Source organism: Perognathus longimembris, chromosome 10, assembly GCF_023159225.1.
Source record: "Perognathus longimembris pacificus isolate PPM17 chromosome 10, ASM2315922v1, whole genome shotgun sequence".
Classification (NCBI taxonomy): domain Eukaryota; kingdom Metazoa; phylum Chordata; class Mammalia; order Rodentia; family Heteromyidae; genus Perognathus; species Perognathus longimembris.
The window spans coordinates 8,130,143-8,156,612 of record NC_063170.1 but is presented as its reverse complement, the minus strand read 5'-3'; the positions used below and the strand labels follow the sequence as shown (position 1 = coordinate 8,156,612).

The following is a 26,470-nucleotide window of genomic DNA, read 5'->3' as shown; positions in this document are numbered from 1 at the left end:
CCTTCAAAAGGTTAAAGATACATGAGTCAGGGGATTTGAGTAACGGACATGGCAGAGCACGAACACACGTCCCAATTCCCGAGATCTGTCGCTGGAAGTAGCTACCTATGTGAGGAGTCTATACGTGGGAAGTGGGAAATGTTCTGGAGAATTACCAGAGTCTATCTTCAAAATGACAACCAGCCAAAGAAGCATGTTCTATTTTATTTCCAAAAGTTAAAAGAAATCACCAAAGTGTCTCAGCTAAGGAAACTAACAAACCAGGTATAAGGAACAGGTGAAAAGGAGCTACAGTTTGGAGTCAGAAAATCAAGGTCTTACTACCACATACACTAGCTCAATATGACTCTGGGAAAGTTAATCATTTGCTGGCAATTTAATCTCATGAATGTCACCTTTTTGTTCCTCTCTCAATAATAACTTGTGACTAATAATTATCCTGTTGGCCAACATCACAAAGTCAATGAGGGTACAATAAAAAAATATATGGTGCAAACTACATAAACTGTGAAGGGCAACCTAACAATATGTGTGTGTGTAAACCCACGGGAAACCTAAATTAGCTCATTATTCAGGTTGCTCCCGGGCGAATGTATTTCTCACAAGTGATTTTCACATAAATACATTCTCGTGAGTTATTTTAGGTGTAAATCCAGTCATTTCTGACCACAATATCCCATCTAACCCCAAGGGAGGGCACGCAGTGCATGTAACTTTCTAGATTTCCTGTGTGTCTGGGAATCTACTAGATCCAGGACACATGGACTTAGTTCCAGGCCAGTAAGTGAAGAAGTTTAGCTGAAGTATCTGTGGGTGACTTACACATATGCTGCACCAGCAATTTGGACTTTAAACCATTTGATCTTATAAAGCAGTTCCACTGCTACTTACAGGTCCTAATTCTTCAAAAGGAGGGGAAGCGTAATCTATAATTGGGAGGAGGTGCCCTTCAATCCTCTACATGCCCTTATTTTATTGTTTTTTCCCCCTGAGGTAGTCTCACTGGCTGGCCTTGAACTCACTGTATAGCATCAAACTCCCTATATCCATCCACCTCATCTTCCTGAGTGCTAATGTATCACTAATCTTCAAATAAAGAAGAATTATGTGTACACTCACTATCCTTTTGCCTGTCATCCTAGATACTCAGGAGACTGAGATGTGAGGATCACAGCTCAAAGCCAGCCCAGACAGAAAAGTCTGTAAGACTCATAGCTCCACTAAACTATCAAAAAAGCCAGAAGTAGAGCTGTGGCTCAAGTGGTAGAGTGCTAGCCTTGAGGAAAAAGAAGGTCAGGGACAGAGCCCAGGCCCTGAGTTCAAGATTCAGGACTAGCACAAAAGCAAGCAATCAAAAAATACTCTCTGGGCTAGGAATGCAGCTTAGTGGTAGAGTGCTTGCCTAGCATGCATGAAGCCCTGGGTTCAATTCTTCAGTACCACATAAACAAACAAAAAAAAAAGCCAGAAGTAATGCTGTGGCTCAAGTAGTAAGAATGCTAGCCTTGAGCATAGAGAGGCTCAGGGACAGTGCCCAGGCTCTGAGATCAAACCCCAGTCACCAGGACTGGTTAAAAAAAAAAAAACAAAAACTATCCTTTTATCTACAAGTATCCTAACTTGGGTACACGTAAGAGGAGTAACTTGTTAAAGAGCAAACAGCTTATCAGAGTGGGCTGGAGCCAGGAAGTGTTAACTGATATTAAACAGATGTAGTCACATGTGCACTATGCCCAAGCTGAGGTAGGGAGTGTAAGTTAAGAGTACAGCCACCCTACAATGAGAGTGAACCGTGATTTAGGATACTAGATTAAACAAATAGTAATCTATGCTAAAAAGAGTCCAACTGAAATAAAATACAATCGATCTAATTTAGTTTTCTGGAAGTCTTCTAAGATACTGTTCCCAGACGTCACTGGGGCTCCTTATTACAAAGTGAAAATGAAAAGCACATCGCAGCAGCTCATTTAACTATACATCTGAAATAAATGGAGATTCATGAACGATGGGGTCTATTAGCTTTTAGAACACAATGAAAAGAGCCATAATTGCCTGGCTTTTAAGTCAAGCTGAACCAAAAGCCTATTATTTATTATATGAAGGCTCATATGCCAGAAGTACTCATTTTGCAAGCAGAGATTTGGAAATTCACAATGAAACAGGTCCAAGTATACAAATATTTGTCTTGGGATGTCCAGTCCTGTCTGCGGCTGTTAGAATTATGTGATCTCTTGCTTGAACAGCCCACTCGGGGCTGGCAGGTGCCTCTCTCCATCTGCAAGGCCCTGAGGAGTGTCCATGCTTCATAAGAAGGATAGGAAGCTTATTCAAGGTTACAGTCATAGCGCAGATCTGAACAGGCTACTAAACCCACTTTTGTTAACTTGCTTTGAAGAACTGTATATGATTTTCAATTAATAAGAAAAAAATTAAGTCTCTCTGTTAGTTTGATCCATTTTTAAACAGATCCATTTCTGCACATAAGGAGATTCTAGTAATGTCTACCTCCATCAGATCATCCTTCAGCATTAACTCACTTTTTCAGTCACTTTCTGCCAAACATGATAATCTTGTTTGGCTAAGCCAGGGCTGTTTGCTAAAGATCAGCAGAGCTGCAGTTCTTACAGCCACATGGCTTTCCCTGGGGCAAGCAAGTGTCTAACAACACTGCTTTCAGGCCATGTTTGAGAATATGTGCCTCACACGTGTATATTTAGTTTCCTTCTGTGGATTTGCGATTAGGCACATTTACATAGAAGAAAACTCAAGAGTCCAAAAAGATGTCTTAAGATTCTCCACCATTGGCAGAGATCAGTAGAAATAAATGTAAACTGCAAATATTTGATGAAAATGTAGATGGAGGTCTTTGACAATGTTTTGTAATTATTCTTCACTGAATTATGGAAACCATAGTCTGTATTTCTCAGGATTTCTTGAGACACTGGGCTTCTAGGAGTTTCTGTCTGATCTGTACTGAATGTATAAGGACACTGGTGGCTCATGTCTGTAAATCCTAGCTACTCATGAGGCAGAGACCTGAATATCATGGTTCAAAGTCAGCGAGCAGACACATCCAAGAGACTCCTATTTTCAATTAGCCAGCAAAAAGTTATAAGTAGAGTGAAGGAAGGGGTGACACTGTCCTAAAGTAAATGTACTCTTTGCCTGACTTATATAACTGTAACCCCTCTGTAAATCACCTTTATAACAATAAAAAAAAAATTTAAAGTCCTAAGTGGCTCAAGTGGTAGGGCCAGCCTTGAGCAAAAAAGCTAAGCAAGAGAACAAGGCCTTGCTTTCAAGTCCCAGTCCCAGTACCAAGTAAGGCAGATGGGGGGTGGGGGTGGGGGGCGGCGTTATATGGAACCTCATTCAGCTATCTCTGAGCCTACAGAAGGAGGTTGTGCAATATGAGATCACTCTAACTCTAGCTGCCAAAAGTTAAATTGTGGGCTGGAGATATGGCCTAGTGGCAAGAGAGCTTGCCTCGTATACATGAGGCCCTGGGTTCGATTCCCCAGCACCACATATACAGAAAACAGTCAGAAGTGGTGCTGTGGCTCAAGTGGCAGAGTGCTAGACTTGAGCAAAAGGAAGCCAGGGACAGTGCTCAGGCCCTGAGTCCAAGGCCCAGGACTGGCCAAAAAAAAAAAAAGTTAAATTGTGAAAGCACTTATGGGACAATACTAATAATTAATCTTTCTTTCTCTTATCTTTAAACAGTTGTACAAAGGGTCAATTTCTTTTTGCTTGAATTTTTTTATTTCAATCTCTTCTTTCTCTTTCCTCTCTCTTTCTCTCTTATTAGTGTAGCATTGAATAACTACAAAACACTGTCAAAAATCCTTAAGAGACTACAAATCAATGTTGGGTTTTTAAAATTTGTTTGTTGGTTTAAATATGAAGCATTTCCCCTTCAAGCTACAGGGCTAATCCATGATCCCATCTAATGACCAAGTATTAATTAGGGAGATTCAAATGTAACAAAACTACCTACATGAAGATATGCTAACTCTCAGAAGCTAATTGGGGCCTTAGATCCTAGCTCCTCCCTAACCAAAAATGGTGCAATTATGTGGATGGGGGTGGGGTTTCTCTAAAACTTGGTAATAAAAAACAATTCTGGTCCATCCACATTTCCCCTAAGACTGATTTTTCCTTTAATAGGTTGCAAGCCATCTCGGGTCTCTCTCTCGATTGTACAACTGTCAGGAATCAACATCTGGATTTCTCTTGGGATCCTTTGGTTTTAGAGAGCAATGACACACTGGACTAAGGCATGGCTACTGTGTCAAGGCTAAGGACCATGGTCTAAAAGCCCTAATATTCTTCTGTTGCTCCATTCCCACTCCTATAGGCTTTCCTGTGGATAATTTTCTGTGCAATAAAAGTGGTACTTCAAGAAAGCAAAGGGCTGCATTTCCCTTAGGTCTTTACAATGTTCCAGCAACAGAAAAAGCCCTTTCCCCATAGACTTCATGAAAAGGGACTAAAGGAAGAAAGGCAAAGCAAGACAGACAAATTAGTACATGACGAGCTCCAGGATATGAGCCTGTGAACATTCGGGAAGGTGCTCGTGGGGTATGGCAAAAAGGACAGGGAAGAAGGGGCAGGAAGGAGGAAGGGAGGCACTGAATGACAACCAATAGCCAGCTCACTCACAACTGCACCACCAGTGTTACTGCTACAATCGGAGGCAACATCAATGCCAGTAAATGGGTTAAATGTAAAACCAGCCCAAGAATAAGCCACCAACTGCTTCACAGCAACCCCATCCACAATGCATAATCAGCAGTGGGCAGTGAGTCAACATGAGTTCCTATTTAAAGAGCCACAGAAACGGGCTTCTGGAAAATCAGAAGAAATTCAACAGTTGGACTGGCTGGGAGCAGGAATTTGAGGGAAGGTGGCCGCACCTGCAAGCCGTTGGCAGCAGTGGTTCTTGCTTATTAGGACTCCTGATTTCAAGTGGGCTTGCATGGAAAGGCTATACAGTCGCTCCACCAAACATTTCTTTTATGTCCAACACAATTTACAAAGCATCAAGGCTGCCTTGAGGTCATCTTGGCTCTACTGAAACATGAAGGGGATGGGAGAGGAAGACAGAAGAGGGAAGGTGGCCAATAGGAATGAATTAGGAGAAGAAAGAAAGGAAGAAGGGATGTCCCATAGCAAATGCTTTGGTGTCAATACAAAACATTGATGGTCAAGAAAATATCTGTTCCACAAACTTCCCAAAGGGTAAAATTATGCATCATGCCCAGGAAGCAGGTGGGTGCTTCTCCTTCTAAACTAAACCAAAATAATCAAAATAGAGACTAAATGGTGGAAACCTCTTATATCTTCCTCTGCTCCCCGCCAAGTCACAGGTAAGCTTTTAAAAGCACCATGAAAACTATCCAAGAGCTCCAAGTGAAATCAGGTGAACTAAAAGTCATTTAATCAGGATTTCTTCCAAGAACCCAATATTTGCTTTCATTTGCAAAGAAATCCATTCACAACCCTCAACAATGTTTACCTGCTTGAAACACCATGACTGCGCTAGTAGGCAGGCTTTGGTATATGACTCCCCAAAAAGATACATTTTTTTTTGTTGTTGTTGCTGGTCCTGAAAAACAGCCAGCCTGTCATTTTAGGTTCCTCAAAGCCAGGCAGGTGGCATTTTATTCTTGGGCCTTTGGGTAGAGACAGGATTAGTTAAGGAGAGCATTTGCACAGCGCACAGTACCGGGAAGTCGTTAATTGCTTGTATGGACCAACGTCGCCGGGCAGAGCGAGGAGACATCTGTGCGTGAAAACGTTACACCCAGGAAGAGGGAAGAAAAACACCAAGAAAATTAAAAGGGAAAAATAGAGAATAAAATGAAAGCTTTCTTCACATTTGATGGATTAAAAAATATATATGTTTTACAAAAGGGGAATGGGATGATGGCACACTCGTACCGCAGCACAGCAGTACGTGGACTCCCTTTCCTCCACAGCCTATCACACGCTAGGCCCAGCTTCCATTTCACTGTTCTTTAGTCATCTTCCAGAATATACTGCTGCCCACACAGCTCTGACAAAGGAGCTGTGGTCAAGGTTAGAGGGACTTGAACAGGACTAAAATCATGGTGCAAGCGAAGGAATAGGCAAAGACACTTTCTCCTCTTTGTTTCACTTGTGCTGAGAGTCTGTTTTTTTCACTCCTAAAGGGGAATCAGTTCTTCACTGGGCTCAGCACCCCATGTGTGAATGTCAGGGGCAAGGAGGAAATCTGGTGTTTTGACGCTAGGACTGAAGGACTATTTTCAGAGCAATGCAGGGTGCGGGGTAGAGAGGGAATCCTGGAGAATTGAGGGGAGGGGAGAAAAGAGCCGACCCGAGTTAGAATGTTCTTGAGTGTTCCCTTGCTAACAGCAAGAGCATCTGAGGCATGGAACTGGAAATATACTGCATTGATTATGGAGATCAGCTGTTATTCTACTAACTTAAAAGATCTCACCAGTTCTTTGCTCTTTTAGTAACTAACATAAAACTAAAGCAAAGCACAGATTGTTAGTAATGTATAGGACAATGCCTAATTTTTATCCTAAGTTCTGGGCAATCTGATTTATCCTAGGAGTGAACAATGTTTCATCAGCTATTAGTAGTTGATGTACTTGCCAAATTCATTATTGTTGGCCTCTCCATGCTTTCTTACTTCTATGAGATTTGTTAGGTGTTCAGGTCTCTTGCATATTTAAAAATTTGGAAGCAAACTTTGGAATTCCATCTGGAGAACACTGGGCGAATATAATAATTTGGCCTGAGTAGACAGGTTAAAGGCACAAGGAAAACAAAGAAATAGTCACCTAAGATGTCTTATAAAAATCTTCTATAATCTCGGGGCTGGGGATATAGCCTAGTGGCAAGAGTGCCTGCCTCGGATACACGAGGCCCTAGGTTCGATTCCCCAGCACCACATATACAGAAAACGGCCAGAAGCGGCGCTGTGGCTCAAGTGGCAGAGTGCTAGCCTTGAGCGGGAAGAAGCCAGGGACAGTGCTCAGGCCCTGAGTCCAAGGCCCAGGACTGGCCAAAAAAAAAAAAAAATCTTCTATAATCTCAAAAAACACCCTATAACTCCTTCATTGCTAAGCCATATGCTAGCACATTCCACTGCTTCCTTCTTCCCCATTTAAAGCTCTCAGGGGAAGAGGTCTCAAAGGGAATGAAAGTATGCAGGAGAAAAACTAGGGCACCAAAAAATTTAGTAAGCTGGAAACATCTCCAGACCAAAAGTAATAAAGTGATATGATCTGACAGGTGAAACTAGACTCTCAAGGACTAGAAAATATTTAAGGAGTGTTGAGCTCTATGGGAATATGGCAGCCTGTGTAAAGATATTATGGCAGTATTTAAATGAAAAAGCTTTGAGAAGATATAAGCTTATTCAAATTCACCACAAATTAACTAATTTCCTTTTCCTTTTTTGAAGCTAATACACAAACCACATGAAACTGTTAGATGAAAATCAAGTACCAATCATTTCATATGATATAACCTAATAATGACTATATGTCATCCGTTAGTTAAGATGTGTCTTTCTTTCCCCAGGGATCCTGCAAAGTTCTAGGTATTGACCTGGGAGACTGTTAATTCACTGAGCCATATACTAATGCCTTGTAAATTTTCTGTATATGTCATACATCAATATCGAATTTTCACATGAAGGTATAAATATGTCCTTCCATTATATTTGGTGACTATTTAAAATAAAACTTAAAATACCATCTCCTCTGTCACACTAGGCACAACAATAGCCCGTTTCTTATGGAGAAGCCATGCAGTACGAACTACCCCAAACTGAAATATCATATTCCTTCTTCCATGTCCACCTGAGCAGATACTGTATGCTAGGAGTTAATTAGCTAAGCCCTTCTGGTGCCTTGTTATGACTATGGTACTGGTAGAAAAAGGGGATGGACCATCATAAATATGGATGTAGGTTTCCCCATGCTTTTATATTAGGAGAGATTGTTCTGTCTTCACACTGGAGTTACTTCTTCTACAGACAGACTTCACATGACCACATTGTCAAAAGTGGTGGTCAACCTACTCTGTCCCTCCCGAACCCTAACATGCGAAGGCTGGATACTCAGAACTGCCTTTGCCTTAAACATCTCCTCAACATTGCCCAGATGCTAAAGGAAATTCTATGAGTGTATTTGATTTAGGCCAGTCAAATGCCTTAATTCCCCTAATATGGCATATCAGCTGTCTGGTTTCTTGCTAACCTGTAAAAAAGACAAAAGAGCACATATTTTGAATGTAGAAGATATGGGGAGAATATAGTTTGGTATGTGTTCCAAGGAGGTCTGTGACAGCCAGGGGGTAAAAGTCCATCAGAGGTAGAAAGAAAGGGACTATGGAAACAGGACCAGGACGGCAACAAAAAGTCATTTTCCCTTCTCAACTGAATGGCTTTGCCTAAGGCTGGTCCAGTCCCAAACATCAGTTGCTGTCCTTCATTTTGGTCACATTCGCTCCCAAGATCAGACCACGTCAGTCATCAGTGTAAGCCAAAGGTAAACACTATGTTGCAATAGAAGTGAAGACACTTCTAATACTTCGGTGAAATGGTTTTGTTGTTTAAAATAATTCCATTAAAAATAAAGTCTAATTCCAATTAGTCAAGTGGGGGTGAGAAGAATAAAGCCTAAGTGGGAACTCTGTTTAAAACTTATCAGGGGCTGGGGATATAGCCTAGTGGCAAGAATGCCTGCCTCGGATACACGAGGCCCTAGGTTCGATTCCCCAGCACCACATATACAGAAAACGGCCAGAAGCGGCGCTGTGGCTCAAGTGGCGGAGTGCTAGCCTTGAGCGGGAAGAAGCCAGGGACAGTGCTCAGGCCCTGAGTCCAAGGCCCAGGACTGGCCAAAAAAAAAAAAAAACTTATCAGTTATAGCACGTTTAGATCAGATTCTCAAGAAGGCTACATGGGAGCATTCCCATTATTCCTGCACTGTCAGTTATGTCTACATTGCCATTCCCAAAAGTGTTTGCCAGGGCTGGGAATGTGGCGTATGGGTAGAGTGCTTGCCTAGCATGCATGAAGCCCTGAGTTCGAATCCTCAGCACCACATAAACAGAAAAAGCCGGAAGCGACACTGTGGCTCAAGTGGTAGAGTGCTAGCCTTGAGCAAAAAAGAAGCCAGGGACAGTGCTCAGGCCCCAAGTTCAAACCACAGGACTGGCCAAAAAAAAAAAAAAATGTTCGCCAGGTTCATGATAACTTCTTTAGGGACAATAAATTCCTTAACTGAATTCTTAGGGACAGTGAATTCCTAAGAACTCTAACATAAAGACAATTTCAGGACATTTACATATGAACTGATTCATTCAAATGAGTACCTAGGTGTTAGACTTAGTACTGAGACTGAAAATCTTTTAGGAAAGTTCCAAAAACATCAAGATCTCAAGTCTTCAAAAGTATCCCTTCGTTTTTTGGCAAACATCAGAACACTAAGGGACACCTGGAGCTAGATTATCCTACCTAAAATATGGCAATCAACTCAATGTACAGGAATTGCAGGGTTACAGAGGGAAAAAGGCTACAGACTATAAGAACTAACTAACTCTTCCTCCCACGCGCAATTCAGTGTTTAAAACTAACTGAAAGGAAGAAAGCAATGGCTTAATTTTGAAAGTAAGAGACTACAAAGGCTTTAGTTACTGGCAGGCAGGAGGACAAGAACCAAAACCTAGAAAGGGTGAGAAATTAAAAGCAATGGTGCTGGCACTTACCCGCTCCTTGTAGTAGAAGGAGCTGATGGAGACCTGCTCTTTCTCACTGCGGGTAGGGCTCCCACTATACAAACGAAGGTTCCCAGGGGCCTCTGTGCGGATCTTCATTGGAGCAATCAAGCCAGTATGATAAGCGGACAAGGCCGAGAGAGATCTGTAGTGGAAAATGAGTATTATCCACACAGGCTACAGTCTTCATATTTCTAAGGAGTGCCATTACTAACATTTGATGAAGCCCAGAGGAAAAGACATTGGGGGGGGGGGGGGCAGGCTAAAAAAAGAACCGAGCTAAAAATGCTTTACCTGCAACAGCACAGAATTTTTGTACAATTGTGTACAAAGAAAAGCATCTACCAAACTAGAATTTAGAGACAAGGTCAACTGAGAAGAATCTACTGCATTCCTATATATCAGAAATAAATATTTGGGAAATAAGAAAATTTCATTTACAAGCTGGGAATGTGGCTTAGCAGTTGAGTGCTTGCCTAGCATGCATGAAGCCCTGGGTTCGATTCCTCAGTACCACATCAACAGAAAAAGCTGGAAGTAGTGCTGTGGCTCAAGTGGTAGAGTACTATCCTTGAGCAAAAAGAAGCCATGGACAGTGCTCAGGCCCCTGAGTTCAAGCTCCAGGACTGGTGTGAAAAAAAAAAAAGATATCATTAAAAAAAAACAATTTGTGGGGCTGGGAATATGGCCTAGTGGCAAGAGTGCTTGCCTCGTATACATGAGGCCCTGGGTTCGATTCCTCAGCACCACATATACAGAAAATGGCCAGAAGTGGCGCTGTGGCTCAAGTGGCAGAGCAAAAAAGAAGCCAGGGACAGTGCTCAGGCCCTGAGTTCACGGCCTAGGACTGGCCAAAAAAAAAAAAACCAATTTGTGATGGATTACAGACCTTGAATGAGGAATTTTGAAACTATAGAGCTTTCAAAAAGAAATAAAGAACAATAATTTTGTAACCTTGGTATAAGCAAAGATTTTTTTTGGATACAAAAACAAAAAAATTACAAATTAAAAAGTGATAGACAAAACAAAAACAAACAACAAAAGTGACAGCTAGCTGGTAACTGGTGGCTCATATCTAATCCTAGCTACTTAAGAGGGTGACATCTAGAGGATAAAGGTCTAAAGCCAACCTGGGCAGAAAAGTCTGTTAGATTCCATCTCCAAAATAGCTAGCAAAAAGTCAGGCTAGAAGCATGGCTCAAGGTAGAAGCAGAGCACCGGCCAAGCAAATATGCTGAGTGAATGCAAGGACCTGAGTTCAGTGTGCCCTCGATTTTTTTTTCCAGTGCTAAGAGATCAACCCAGGAGCCTTGAACATGTTAGGAATTTGCCTTATTTGACAACAATTCTTACATGCCAATCCTCCAATGCTTTGGTAGTAATCTTATAGGAAAATATCTCAGTTTTGTTGCAATTGAATGAGTTTTGATCTTTTACAAACGAATCTTGTAATGGATGTTCACTGAAGATCTAATACAAATTGTCCAAAGTCAGTATCAAACATCTTCCCAGACATCTGTTCCTTCCAGATCTATGGATGTACCTTCTTTCTGCAGCTCCCAAACTCACCTGGGAGTAGGTTCTGTTGGAGACACTGCTCGATGCATTGTCATGGGCCTTGTGAAATACACCAGGTAACCTGACAAAGGAGAGAGATAACACACACACACACACACACACACACACACACACACACACACACACACACGTGTCAAGAAGCTAGATGTGAGAAATCCTTCACTAGGACTGGGTAATTTTTCTTCTATTTCCATATGCCTGAGAGTTCAGATGAATTGCATAAGCTGGACAAAAGTCAGAGTCTCCAGGGCCCAGGAGAAATGGGATAAAGACTTCACAGGTACTTTATACATAACCCTACCAGGGAAACATCTAGCCTCTGTTAAGAACCAGGGCTCTGAGTAGAGTCAAACCCAGGCTCATTAGAATGAAAAAATTAAGACTTCTGTTCTGATAAGAATTAAGATATACCCAAAGACACCAATTTGGGCACTATATAACACACTTTTGTCAAAAAGACAAAAGTCTGGCAGGGCACAGTGGCTCACACTTGCAATCCTAGCTACTTAGACAAAAATTGAGAGGACAACAAGCTAGCCCAGGTGAAAAGTTAGCCAAGACCCCATCTCAACCAATGGCTGGGCACAGTGGCCTGCACCTGTCATCCAGCTATGTGGGAAGCATAAATAGGATGGTCACAGTTGGCCTGGACATAAACCCTGTCTCAAAAATAACTTTTTCCCCCCTTTTTCCTTTTTGTAGTGCCACAGTTTCAACTCAAGGCCTTGTGCTTGCTCAGCTTGATTCCTGCTCAACTGGAGCTCTATCACTTGGGCTATACCTCCAGCCCTGCTCTGTGCTGGTTATTTTGGAAATGGAGTCCCAAGGACTTTTCTTGCCAATTTGGCTTCAAATGGCAATTCTCCAGACCTTGGCCTTCTGAATTGCCAGTATTACAGATGTGAGCCACTGGCTCCTAGTTTTAAAAGAATAACTATCTTCAATCACAAGATACCATGTATCTTGGTATTTCTCACCCTTCCCCTCCTATCCCCTCAACAATGAAGCCTGTGGAGACTGATTTGGAGAGAGGGAAGGAATGAGGGAGGGTGACAGAGGGGGAGACTGGCCAAGGTATACTGTGTGCATACATGGACATGTCAAAACGAAACCCCCTGTAAAGCTAATTGATGCTAACGTAAAACATGTCAGTAAATAACTAAAACAGAAAGGATTGAAAACACAGATCAAGTGGGAGAGTATCTTGCCCGGTAAGTGCAAGGCCCTGAAATGGAATTCCAGCACAATGAAAAAAAGGGGGGGGGGAAAGTCTTTTGAATCCCTAGGAAATGAAAGATAAAGACAAATTTCTGATGATGTCTACAAAGAACATATAACATTCTTGGCTGTACAGTCTTGAAATCTAGAATCAGAGGACATCAGAGAGACTGACCTGCTCCACAGAACCTGGCCCCTGAAGTCCTGGGAAAGGGAATGTTGGCATCCTGGTAGGACCCATAGGCAGTGGTCACCCTCGCAAACGTTGGCAAGGGTGGTGTGACAGAATTTGGGAGAGCAAATGGGTTGCTAGAGGCACTGTCTTCTTGGTTCTGAAATAAAAGATAAACCAATTAAAAACTATAACCTATCTTTGAGCTGAATTACAAAAAGGGGTACAGTATTACAAGATCAGGGGAAGAAAAAATGAAGCAAGACACCAAAAGCATGGGGTGATACAACAAGTTTGTATTTCCCACCACAAAAGACTCAAGGCAGGAGACGAGCTGGCGCAGGCAGGGCTCCAAACAGCTCTGGTTGCGTTTCACTTTCTGCAGGGAAGTGTCCTTCAGGATCTAGGAAAAGCCCAAGACACAGTCAGGAAGAGCACCAATTTCTCCACTAGGCTTTAGTCTGCAAAAGTATCTGAGGCAAGGTGGCATGGGGGGACTAGAGCACTGTTAGGTCTGAGGCCTCAAGCACATCATCTCCTACAGGGCCTCCTAGTGAAGTCCTGGGAGCCCAGATAGCCACACACATGCGTTTTGATAGGGCAGGTTCTAGTAACACAGTAACTATTTCCTTCTAGTGAATTTCTTCTCTGCAACCCCATTTCCTTCATGGGACATCTCTATACCTTGGAAATAACACCACTCCCTAGATTTACAACTGTTCTGAGTAAAAAAATATAATGTGTTTTGAAAATCCTTACATCCTAACATTTTAAAGCATATGCTACGATGCTATAATATAAACTGAAAATAGGCAAACCAACGAAACTGAGCTGCTGCTACCTGCATGCATGGCACTAAGAAACATACAAAATGTGAAATGTGCTTACTCCAAATTGAGAGGCACTGTAAAGAAGTATAAATCTGGGGCTAGGGATATGGCCTAGTGGCAAGAGTGCTTGCCTCATATACATGAGGCCCTGCGTTCAATTCCCCAGCACCACATATACAGAAAACGGCCAGAAGTGGCACTGTGGCTCAAGTGGCAGAGTGCTAGCCTTGAGCAAAAAAGAAGCCAGGGACAGTGCTCAGGCCCTGAGTCCAAGCCCCAGGACTGGCCAAAAAAAAAAAGTATAAATCTGCCAGTGTCATACTTTGATGTGTTTTTGTACCAAAAATATAAAATACCTCAGTAACTTTTAATTGATTATGCATTAATATGACAATATTTTGGAGGTGTTGGATTCAATTAAAAATTACTAAAACTATGTGCCTCTCTAAATTTTTTAAGAATTGCTACTGGGAGATCTAAAATTACACATGTCCTCCACTATATTTCTATCGGTCAGTACTGAATTAAGATTTTTCTTTAAAACACCTGCTAATCAGGACTGGGAATATGGCCTACTGGTAGAGTGCTTGCCTCACATACATGAAGCCGTGGGTTTGATTCCTCAGCACCACATATATAGAAAAAGCCAGAAGAGGTGCTGTGGCTCAGGCTCAAGTGATAGAGTGCTAGCCTTGAGCAAAAAGAAGCCAGGGACAGTGCTCAGGCCCTGAGTTCAAGCCCTAGGACTGGCAACAAACAAACCCTTGCTAATAAATCATTTAAGACAACTGAAGATGTTTTTCTTTTCTTTTCTTTCTTTCTTTTTTTTTGTTCATCATGAATAGCGAGATGTCAGGCCACTGGAGGGCTCAAAGGTGCCGGGAATAAACCACATTCCTATCGGGAAACATCATCTGCAACAGCCATTCCTAGAAACACTAGCCTGAGACTAGCTGAAACCACCCAGACTTGCAGAACAAGCTACGTGCTAACTACCACCGCTGACTGAACCGCCTTTTGCCCTGAACATATAACTGAGCCAGGCCCAGGCGTGACCTCTCTGATCCCGACCAGAGGGGCACCGGGAGCATACCCCAATAAACTCTCTTTCAATCACCTCTACTTCTCTTCGCATGCTCTCTCCTCACCTAGAACCTTACACTAGGATTACAGGTGTGAACCACTGGCACCTGGCTTGTTTTTCTTTTTTGTATGTCCAAATGAGGCAATGAAATATTCAGAGTTGAAAAGACTAAATACTACAAAATCTATGTAGTCAGAATTTGAAGATCCTTAAAATGAAATTTTCCTGGCTATATATGAGACCAGAACAATAAAGTACGTTATGATCCAAAATGGGCACAAAGTATCAGGACCTTCCACTTCTTCACTCGAGATACTGCTCAGATGGAAAAAGGTGTGTTGTCAACAGCTCATAGGGCTTTTCTTGAGGCATTCTGCCTGATTAGCTGTCAATGACCTGACACATCAAGCTTTAGAACCTGCAGGGTTGAAGACCAGCTGTCAGGCTCTGCTGTCCATTCAGACACTGCTGCCCACACTCCTTTCTTCCAAGTACCACGGCTCCAATCATGGGACAGACTCGTAGCTTTAGAATATATGTTGCCTATTTTTTCAAAACAAAGGAAATTGTATTGCAGGCTTCTTAGTGAAGGGTTAGTACAGAGTTTCATGAGATCTCAAGCAGATTATATGAAACTTATTCATGTATGCAGTTATTTCTGAAGTTACACACAAGAGTTGTGCATATCTTTCTGAAAAAGGCTCTATAGTTTACATTAGACCACCAGAAAGTATCCATCATCCACAAAGGTTAAGAAGCACTGCTCTAATGTTGTCTACTCAAAGTAAAAGACCATTAGTAATGGTGCTGCCACACAGTAGTATATAGAGAACAGATGACTTCCAAATCTTTCCTAGTTTTCACTACTCAGCATCAATACTGATGCACAGAAATGGAACTCTTGTCCTTTTTTTTTTTTTTTTTTTTTTTTGGACAATTTAGGAAGACAGATTCTTACCTTTAACAGCTTAGCTTTCATGGTAGATGTGATAGTCGTGGGGTTAATAAACTGGAAGGAAGGGGCAGCATTGTTGGGGTACTGTGCTGGGAACTTCACCAGCATCTTAACACGGTGGTTGCTACAGTGCACCGATACTGTACAACTCCTGTCCGCTGCATCCATCTGCAAGACACAAGGGCACAAATACACTGGAGACAAACTGCAGAGGCCCTTCAGATACAAATGGATTTCATTGATTCATTTATCTGTAGTACTACAGAGCAAATCTAGGGCCTTATTCATGATAATCAAGCACTCTACCACTGAGCTACACCCTGAGCAAGATGCTAATGGATGTAAATAAGCTACCTGAATGCTCCTGGTTCCTAGTAACTGAGTTAAGGGAGAGAGTCTATAAATACAAAGGAGTATGAGTATGGAAGGCAATCCAATTCAAAGCAGATTTTGAGCCAGGCACCAGTGGCTCATGCCTGGAATCCTAGCTACTCAGGAGGCTGTGATCTGAAGATCATGGTTCGAAGTCAGCCCAGGCAGAAAAGTCCATAAGACTCTTATCTATAAGCACCAAACAAAAACAAAACTAAGGAAGCTAGGTGCCAGTGGCTCATGCTTGAAATCCTAGCTACTCAGGAGGCTGAGATCTGAGGATCACAGTTGGAAGCCAGCCCAGGCAGAAAAGTCCCTGTGAGACTCTAATCTCCAATTAACTACTCAAAAACTGGAAGTGGTACTGTAGCTCAAGTGGTAGGATGCTAGCCTTGAGCACAAAGAGGCTCAGGGATAGCTCCCAGGGCCTGAGTTCAAGCCCCCAAACCAACACCACCACCACCAACAACAACAACAAAAAGCCCTAGGGGGGATGGGAATATGACTTAGCAATAGAGTGCTTGCCTTGTATGCATGAAACCCTGGGTCCCATGCCTCAGCACCACATAAACAGAAAAAGCCACAAGTGTCGTTGTGGCTCAAGCGGTAGAGTGCTAGGCTTGAGCAAAAACAAGCCAGGACAGTGCTCAGGCCCCAAGTTCAAGCCCGAGGATTGGGGGGGAAAAAAACTAATTAGTGCAGAACTGTTAGAAGAACTAATGACATAATTACATAAAGACACATATCTCTGCCTATAGTCAACTGTATCTGGGTGAAAGAAAATCCAATGACACTCCTTCCTAGAGAGATACTCAATTCTCTGTAGCAAAGAAATTTTGATAACCTGCCCAAAAGAAAAAGAGTACATTGTTCCATGTGCTAAGTGAACAAGCAGGTTTTAGTATATTCCTACTTTGAATCTAAATCACCAAGGAAATGATTAGATAGGAAAAGCACAAAAGCTTGGGTACTTGGGAGGTTTGTCTCCCAAAGTCAGCTCTGCCATTAACTTCTCTAGTAGCTTCTGCTAATCACTAAGGTTTCCCATAACAAGTATCTTCATACAGAGTGAAATGAGGTATTAGAAAATCTAAAAGGATGCTGAAGCCTCAGCTCATCACAGGAAAAAAGAATAGAGTTAGGGGAGAAAAAAAGAGCTTGCATCTGAAAAATACCTATTTCATTATAAAACCTAGGAAAGAAGCAGGCAGACTTACCTGTAAGAGCAGCACAGCTATTTGCTGACTTAAATCATGACTGAAATAGCCTCATCTCCCACGAACTGCCTTCAGCAAGTGTGAGACACAGTACATTAAACTGCAACCCACCTCCACGTTGACATTCCGGATTTGTACGTTGATAAGGGAGAATTCCTGCTGAAGAGTCTGAGGCAGGCCCAGTTGATCTGATTTTTTCTCTTCTAGAAGACTGCTAGGGGGATCTTCCTTAAAAGCTAGCAAGAGAGATGTTCCATGTCAGAAGACTTTTTTTTTTTTTTAAATGAGTTAGTTCTGAGTTATCTACCACAAAACTCTATAATGTATAGAATGGCCCCTAAGATATCAGTTCTGCATGTCATGTTACCTTCTTCCTCCCCATGGCTTGAATTTTGCTGGTGATCTGTATCTTGGGTGTGCAGGGTCTTCTCTGGTTCCGGCAGAAGAGAAATGCTCTCAATAAACTCATCAACACCATCCAATATGTCATTGGCACAGAGCTACAACCAAGGACAGAAAATGGGGCTAGGTATGTAGATCAATGGCAGAGTGCTTCCCTGACATGTATGAAGCCCTGGATTGTATCCCAGCACAGTAGAAAGATCAGTGTATCTAGTTAAAAATCTTAGCCAGCACTGGTGGCTTATACCTGTAATTCTAGCTAACTCAGGAGGCTGAGATCTGAGGATCACAGTTTAAAGCCAGCCTGGAGCAAGAAAGTCCATAAGACTCATCTCTAATAAACAACTCAAAAAAAAATAAAATAAAAGGTAGGGGGCTGAGAATGTGGTTTAATGGTAGAGTGGTTGCCATGCATGAAGCCCTGGGTTTGATTCCTCAGCACCACATAAACAGAAAAAGCCAGAAGTGGCATGCTGTGGCTCAAGTGGCTAGCCTTGAGCAAAAGAAGCTCAGGGACAGTGCCCAGGCCCTGAATTCCAGCCCCTAGACTGGCAAATCCAGAAGTAGAGCTGTGGCTCAAGTGGTAGAGCACTAGCCCTAAGCAAAACAAGCTCAGCGACAGCCCTCAGCACTTAAGCCCTGAGTTCAAGCCCCAATGATTGGCATTTAAAAACAGAGAGAACAAGAACAAAAAGAATATCTCAAAGGAGAGATGTGGCAGCCAGGAAATGACACAATCATAATAGATTTTGCCCATCACCAATTCTCCACTAAACACACAGGATAAAATCCTATTGTTCTACTCTGAACATTTTTCATCACATTGGGAGTTTATGCAGGGCTCAGAAAAAAAATCAATTTAAAGTCTATCTTAATGGAGTTATTCATAAGCAAAAATATCATAGCCTGAAAGGATAAGCTGCAAATGAGACTTTTTGGAGACAATAGGTTAAAGAGGCATTCAGATGATGAGACTTGCCAACACGCTCAAGAGTGACTACACTAAACAGGTGTTACAAACTTAACCAGCATTTTCCACTGATCCTTTGCTGGTGGGCCAAATGCCATGGAGGATTGGGTACTGGTGAGGCATGTTTCCCCATCAAGGGATTTCATCACTGAATGAGAAGATAGCCTCACTGAAAGAGGCAAAAAGCAAGGGTCACAACAGCAATTCATACCATACAACAGTGGTTTTAATTTCTGTTTTTATCAGTTGTGGGCTTGAACTCAGGGCCTGGGTGCTGTCCTTGAGCTTTTGTGTTCAAGGCTAGCGCTCTACCACTTGAGCCACAGCTCTACTTCTGGTTTTCTGATGGTTAGAGGTAAGAGTCTCATAGACTTTCCTGTCATGCTGGCTTCAAACCATGATCTTCAGATCTCAGCCTCCTCAATAGCTAGGATTACAGGTGTGAGTTATCAGTGCCTGGCTACTACTGTGGTTTATTAAGAAACAGGTATTATATATGAGGAAAATTTGGAAATAGCTTCCTAGAAGAGATGGCATTGATGGATGAAAGAGCACTGAACATCTGCACAATACAAGGGTAGGGTTCTTGGTCCACTGAGAGGAGAAATCTACAAAGCCCACAGACCATTATTTGTTACATTATTTGTTATACTAAGAAAAAAAAATGGAGGCTCTTCAGCCTTAAAGTGCTGAACACTTTGGTTCATTAAAACTTCAAAGCCAATGTGGCAACCAGCCAGGATGCATTGAATGTCCTCTAACTTCCACAAATACTGGATGTTGCATTTTTTGATGTAATATCTAATGTATTCATTTATATTTTTCCATAAGTCATGAATACATACCCTCTGCATCTGGTAATCCACCCGCCACATTCTCAAGGTCTGATCTCGGGACCATGTAACCAGTTGATAGTCTTTAGATCCTAGAAATAAAAAATAACAATCCTAAAATTCTTCTGGAATAGAGATTCATTTTGTTACAGGTTACAATAGCAATAAAGTCATTCATGCATTTAAATATGTAATACATGCAACAGACATTTACTAAACATCTCCCTTTTTTTTTTAATGTATGAGGTTTTAGTTTGTTTTGTTTTTGTTGCCAGTCCTGGGGCAGGGACTCAGGGCCTGAGCACTGTCCCTGGCTTCTTTTTGCTCGAGGCTAGCCCTCTACCTCTTGAGCCACAGCGCCACTTCCGGCTTTTTTTCTATATATGTGGTGCTGAGGAATCGAACCCAGGTCTTCATGTATACAAGGCGAGCACTTTACCACTAGGCCATATTCCCAGCCCTAAATATCTTCCTTATGTCAGAGACTATTCTAGACACCAGGAAAACAGCATGAATACAATAATCCCTATCTTGAAGGTTCTTCTTCCAACATCCTGATTCTCTTCCTGCCTCTTTGAAAGATACTACCCTCACATAGAAAATCAAAATCAAACAGAAGGTGGTTTCATAAAATTTGACTAAGAATGGGGTTGCAGGTGTGACTTAGGTGCACTAAAGCAAGTGTCAAATACCAACTCTGAGTCTCAGGCTCGGAAAAAAAAAATGAGGAAGACCTGGCAATAAAATAAGCTGGAGCAACATTAGGTTGAGAAGGAAGTAAAATATAAGAACTGATATAAGAGGAGCTGGGGATATGACCTAGTGGCAAGAGTGCTTGCCTTGTATACATGAAGCCCTGGGTTCAATTCCCCAGCACCACGTATACAGAAAATGGCCAGAAGTGGTGCTGTGGCTCAAGTGGCAGAGTGCTAGCCTTGAGCAAAAAGAAGCCAGGGACAGTGCTCAGGCCCTGAGTCCAAGGCCCAGGACTGGCAGAAACAAAACAAAACAAAACAAAAAAGAATTGATATAAGAGAATCAATTTGCAAAAGCTTCAAAAACAGGCAAACCTAGGTCATTTCTAGGAATTCATAAATAAGCTGTGACAGCTGGGATGTTACTCAGTGGTAGTAGACTGCTTCTTAATGAGGCTTTGGGTTTCATCCTAGCACTTCATAGATTAGATAGATAGATAGATAGATAGATAGATAGATAGATAGATAGATAGATTTATTTCTGGGATCCTTACACTTATTCTTTCTGATCATACTATGGAATTACATAAAGTTTCACTTTATAATTATAAGACTGTACACATTCTATGTAATTTTTTAGTACACATGACAAAACCTACAGTTGTATAGATACATGATATACTTTCTTTGCTATGGCAAAGTAAAATAGATCCAGTTGAAAGCCAAAGACCATGCACACCATTAGTGGAATAAAAAAATGAGCAGCCTGATGTTTTTTAAAACAACAGAGATTTTGAAGCTAAGAATAGGAAAGCTATTCAGTCACAACCTCAAAACCCACCTCTTTCTATGTAGGGGTGCCTGTCTCTGAAGCTCTCGCTCCCACCTCTAGTCTGCATGGAAAATGTACTGTGATTTCCCCACCCTACAATTAACTGCCCTCTCCTTCAGTGTGAGACATTTCCTAGTTACACCTGAGCCCCTATGCCAGCCAACCCCCAACCAGCAATAAGGGTCCGAGCTTGGGCCTCCTGTCCACATTCTCCCTGCCTCCATCCCATGCCACTCCTAGGGAATACCTTGGATCCTCCACTCTATCCACATACTGTAGCATTCATTCTCCATCTCTCACCTACTCATCTGTGGTGGTTTATGGGTGTGATGGGGTTTTTAAGATTACTATAAACCAGTAAAAAGAAAAAACTCGCTTTTTTTTTTTTTTTGGCTAGCCTAGGGCTTAAACTCAAGGCTTGGATTCTGGCCCTGAGATTCTTTTGTCCAAGGCTAATAGTCTCCCACTTGGCGATCGGCAGACAGGCTGCCAGGAGCGCAGAATTCATATAGCGGGAGACCCCACAGACACAAGGCAGGGTGCGGACCAAGACACACACCGGCAGCGACGAGAAGTCCGGGTCCACACCGGGTTCGGACAAGGGAACCCAGCACGGCAGAAATCGGGAACCAGGGAAGCCACCATGACACTTAGCCAACCCCTGGAGGGCCAACGGCTGCGCGGGACACACACACACAAAGCAGCAAAAGTGAGTGTCCTCCCTCCCCCTCCCCCACCCCTGAGGGAACAAAGAACCCCCAAATCAGGCAGGGAAGCTCCCATCAGGCGCTGGGAAGTCAGTTTAGCAGGGGAAGGGCCCAGCAGCACCAACACCCCACAAGTTCCTGAACTGGCAGAACCGGCCCCGCCCCCTTCCCAACAGGGGCTGGGAGACGGCCGGTTGTGCAAACCCCACCCGAGGCGCCTGGACCTCGCAGACTCTTACAACTAAAATCACAGGCGCTAGTGGGCAATACCAGCCCAGCAGGGTCACCTGAGCCTGATCACGTCCCCCACTCACAGCAGAGGTGAGGTCTGAAGGTGCCAAGCCACACCCGGACAGTCGATCCCACTGGACCCCACACATACCGCCCCCACCAACGGACTCGTGGGAGGGCGCAAGCACAACCCAACAACCCAGGACTTGCTCTGGGAGGCATATCCCGCCGAAGTGCCTGTTGCAGTGGACGCACAGCGCACAGGAGGGCGGGGCCCCCGGCGACAGCGCCCGCTCTGGTAGGCGTACCCTGCACTGGTGGGCAGGGCCACAGCGGCAGCACCTGCTGCCGTAGACACGTCTACACAGGAGGGAGGGAGGAGCTACAAACCAAACCTGAGAAGCCATCCAGATCTCCAGATGCGCAAATCACAAAGAAACATAACTCAGTTCATCAAAGGGCAAGCCAACTCGCCAGCTTCAAAAAGCAGCACGACTGAAGAGGAGATGGAGACTAAAAAAGCAAATGAGGCCATGTTAACAGGAATGATCGAAAGCGTCAGAAATGAAATCAGAAAACAATTCCAGGAATTTAGAGCGGAAATCTGGAAGGACACCCAGGAAGCCAAGAAAGAAATGGAAGCAAAACTGGATACAATGCAAGCCTGCTTTAAAGAAATGGAAGCAAAAATGGATACAATGCAAGCTGCCTTTAAAGAAAATCTCCACATCCTGAGAATTGAAATGCATGAAAAAATAGATTTAAAATACAACTCTTTAAAGGAAGAAATCTCCACGATCAGAGCTGATATGACAACCATAAATAGCTCTCTGACATCCATAAACTCCGCAATTGAAACCATAACACAAAGAGTAGACCATATAGAATCCAGAATCTCTCGCCTGGACGATGAAGCAGCTGGCAACAACCAGAAAATGACCACACTCCAAGAAAAGGTGAAGCTTCAGGGAAGACTAATCCAGGAACTAATGGACAAAGACAAGAGATATAATCTGCGCATAATTGGAATAGAAGAAGGAGCCGAATACCAGAGCAGAGGGCTTAATCATGTTCTCAATAAAGTTATTGCAGAAAACTTCCCCAATCTCACAGGGGACCCCATCCAGGTAACCGAAGCCTATAGGACACCTGGCAGGACAGACCCCAGGAAAGCCACCTCAAGGCACATAATATTCAAGACTACAGACCTCAAGATTAAAGAGCAAATTCTGAATTCAGCCAAAGCGAAGAAGGAAACTTTTTTCAATGGGAAGAGGATTCGAATAACATCCGACTTATCCACACAAACTTACCAAGCTCGAAGTGAGTGGAAGAACACCATCCAAGTACTCCAGAATAACAATTTACAACCTTGGATCAAATATCCAGCGAAATTGGAGTTCACATTTGAAGGGAGAACCAGATCTTTCCACACCAAAGAGGAGCTAAAGGAGTATGTGAATAAAAAACCAGCCCTACAGCGAATATTAAGAGGGGAACCCCAGCCAACAGAGATCGTAAAAGACACACAGACAGAATCAGAAAGAAACTTCAATAGCCAAAGTCCAGCAGAAATACAAGCTCACTAAAGACAAGAAGAAGAAAAAAGAAGAAAAAACAGCCCACCAAGAAAATGGAAGGAGAAAAAACACCCTTATCCTTGATCTCTTTAAATATAAATGGTTTAAACTCCCCGATAAAGAGGAGCAGACTGGCAGAATGGATTCGCAAACAAAAAGTTGACATCTGCTGTCTACAAGAGACCCACCTTACAGCAAGGGACAAAAACAGGCTTCGAGTGAAAGGATGGAGCAAGATCTACCAAGCAAATGCATCCACCAAAACGGCAGGTGTAGCCATCCTGATCTCAGACAAGCCGGACTTCTCTTTAAAGTCCACTCAAAAAGACAAAGAAGGACACTACATATTAATACAAGGAAAAATCCAGAATCAAGAAATCACGGTGAGGGGCTGGGGATATAGCCTAGTGGCAAGAGTGCCTGCCTCGGATACATGAGGCCCTAGGTTCGATTCCCCAGCACCACATATACAGAAAACGGCCAGAAGCGGCGCTGTGGCTCAAGTGGCAGAGTGCTAGCCTTGAGCAGGAAGAAGCCAGGGACAGTGCTCAGGCCCTGAGTCCAAGGCCCAGGACTGGCCAAAAAAAAAAAAAAAAAAAAAGAAATCACGGTGATAAATGTATACTCACCAAACAAAAGAGGCCCGACATATGTCAAGCAAATTCTCAAAGAATTACAGAGCAAGATAGATGCAAACACAATCATAGTGGGTGACTTTAATACTCCTCTCTCTCCAAGAGACAGATCCAACACCCAGAAGATTAGTAAGGGAGCTGAGGACCTAAATAACACCATTTCCCAAATGGATCTAACAGACCTATATAGAACCTTTCACCCTACAGAGACCCAATACACCTTCTTTTCAGCAGCCCATGGATCATATTCCAAAATAGACCACGTCATAGCCCACACAAAGAACCTCAGCAAATACAAAAGTATTGACGTCATCCCATGTATTATATCTGATCACAGTGGATTAAAGGTAACCCTCAACAACAAAGGATACCACAGAGCCTGTACACACTCTTGGAGGCTAAACCCCACGCTGCTATCCAACACTTGGGCCACAGATCAAATTAAAGATGAAATCAACGAATTCATAAGCCACAATGACAAAGAAAACACATCACAAAGAAACCTATGGGACACAGCTAAGGCAGTACTGAGGGCAAGATCATTGCACTCAGCACCCACATTAAAAGAATGGAAGCAGAGCAGGTGAATACCCTCACGATGAAACTAAAACAACTGGAGAAACAAGAAATGACAGAATCTAAAACGACTAGGAGGGGAGAGATCACAAAGATTATAGAAGAGATAAATCTGATTGAAAATAGAAAGACCATTCAACAAATAAATAAGACTAAAAGCTGGTTCTTTGAGAAAATAAACAAAATTGACAGACCCCTTGCAAGACTTACAAAAAAAAGAAGAGAAGAGACTCATATTCGTAAAATCAGGGACTCCACAGGAAAAATTACAACAAGTACAAACCATATTCAAACAATCATAAGGAGCTATTTCCAAAACCTCTACTCAGCAAAAAACAATAATTTTACAGAAATGGATCAATTCTTAGAGAAGTACAAACTGCCCAAACTGAACCAAGAAGAAATAAATCAACTAAATAAACCAATAACTTACGGTGAGATACAGGAGGTAATCAAGAACCTCCCTACTAAGAAAAGCCCAGGCCCAGATGGATTCACCAACGAATTCTACAAAACCTTTAGTGAGGAGCTAATTCCAATACTCCTCAAACTCTTCCACGAAATAGAAACGGAGGGAGAAATCCCAAACTCATTCTAGGAAGTTAATATCATACTCATTCCCAAACCAGGCAAAGATCCAACAAAAAAAGAGAACTACAGACCAATATCACTAATGAACACAGATGCAAAGCTCCTCAATAAAATATTAGCTAATAGGATCCAGAAACTGATCAAGAATATCATACATCATGACCAAGTAGGCTTCATCCCTCAGTCACAAGGATGGTTCAACATCCGTAAATCAATCAACGTAATTCACCACATAAACAGAACTAAAATCAAGAATCACATTGTTATCTCAGTCGATGCCCAAAAAGCCTTTGACAAAATACAACATCCATACCTATTAAAAGCTTTGGAGAGAACAGGAATAGATGGAACATTCCTCAAAACAATAAAAGCCATATACAACAGACCAACTGCTAATATCATATTAAATGGAGAGAAACTTAAATCATTCCCTCTAAACTCAGGAACAAGACAAGGATGCCCCACTCTCCCCACTTCTTTTCAACATAGTGCTGGAATCCCTAGCCATAGCAATAAGGCAAGAGGAGGACATCAAAGGGATCCACATCGGCAAGGAAGAAATCAAGTTATCCCTATTCGCAGACGACATGATCTTATATCTGAAGGACCCAAAAAACTCAGTACCCAAACTCCTACACCTAATAAACCAATTTGGCAAAGTAGCAGGATACAAAATCAACCCACAAAAGTCAGCAGCTTTTCTGTACACCAGCAATAGACAAACAGAAAAGGAAATTATGGAAACAATTCCATTTACAGTAGCCAAAAAAAGAATAAAGTACCTAGGGATCAACTTAACCAAGGACATGACGGAACTATTCAATGAAAACTACAAAAATTTAATAAGGGAAATCAAAGAAGACACAAGGAGATGGAAAGACCTCCCATGCTCATGGGTAGGCAGAATCAATATAGTGAAAATGGCCATATTGCCCAAATTGTTATACAAATTCAATGCAATCCCTATCAAAATCCCAGCCACATTCTTCACTGAAATAGAGAAAACAATCCATAAATTCATATGGAACAGCAAAAAACCTAGAATAGCCAAAGCAATTCTAGGCAAAAAAAGCAGTGCAGGAGGTATCACAATACCTGACTTCAAGCTCTACTACAAGGCCATCATAACAAAAACAGCATGGTATTGGTATAAAAACAGATCGGAAGACCAATGGATTAGAACTGAAGACCCAGAAATAAAACCGCACTCTT

At 42.4% G+C, this 26,470-nt stretch overlaps 1 protein-coding gene across 2 annotated transcripts in view; it reads right to left on the bottom strand.

The window, feature by feature from the left end:
* Positions 1-26,470, bottom strand: part of Wdr59 (WD repeat domain 59) — a 66,073-nt gene that overhangs the window by 17,109 nt on the left and 22,494 nt on the right. Inside the window, exons 11-19 of one of the 2 annotated variants that reach the window (XM_048355122.1) lie at positions 19,424-19,503; positions 17,574-17,706; positions 17,318-17,442; positions 15,621-15,785; positions 13,056-13,151; positions 12,752-12,908; positions 11,350-11,419; positions 9,772-9,925; positions 5,729-5,785 (exon numbers count right to left, since the gene is read on the bottom strand). In XM_048355122.1, the coding sequence (XP_048211079.1) occupies positions 5,729-5,785; positions 9,772-9,925; positions 11,350-11,419; positions 12,752-12,908; positions 13,056-13,151; positions 15,621-15,785; positions 17,318-17,442; positions 17,574-17,706; positions 19,424-19,503 (1,037 nt within the window). The remainder of the gene's footprint in view (positions 1-5,728; positions 5,786-9,771; positions 9,926-11,349; positions 11,420-12,751; positions 12,909-13,055; positions 13,152-15,620; positions 15,786-17,317; positions 17,443-17,573; positions 17,707-19,423; positions 19,504-26,470) is intronic. The other variant, XM_048355123.1, reaches the window with a different exon arrangement.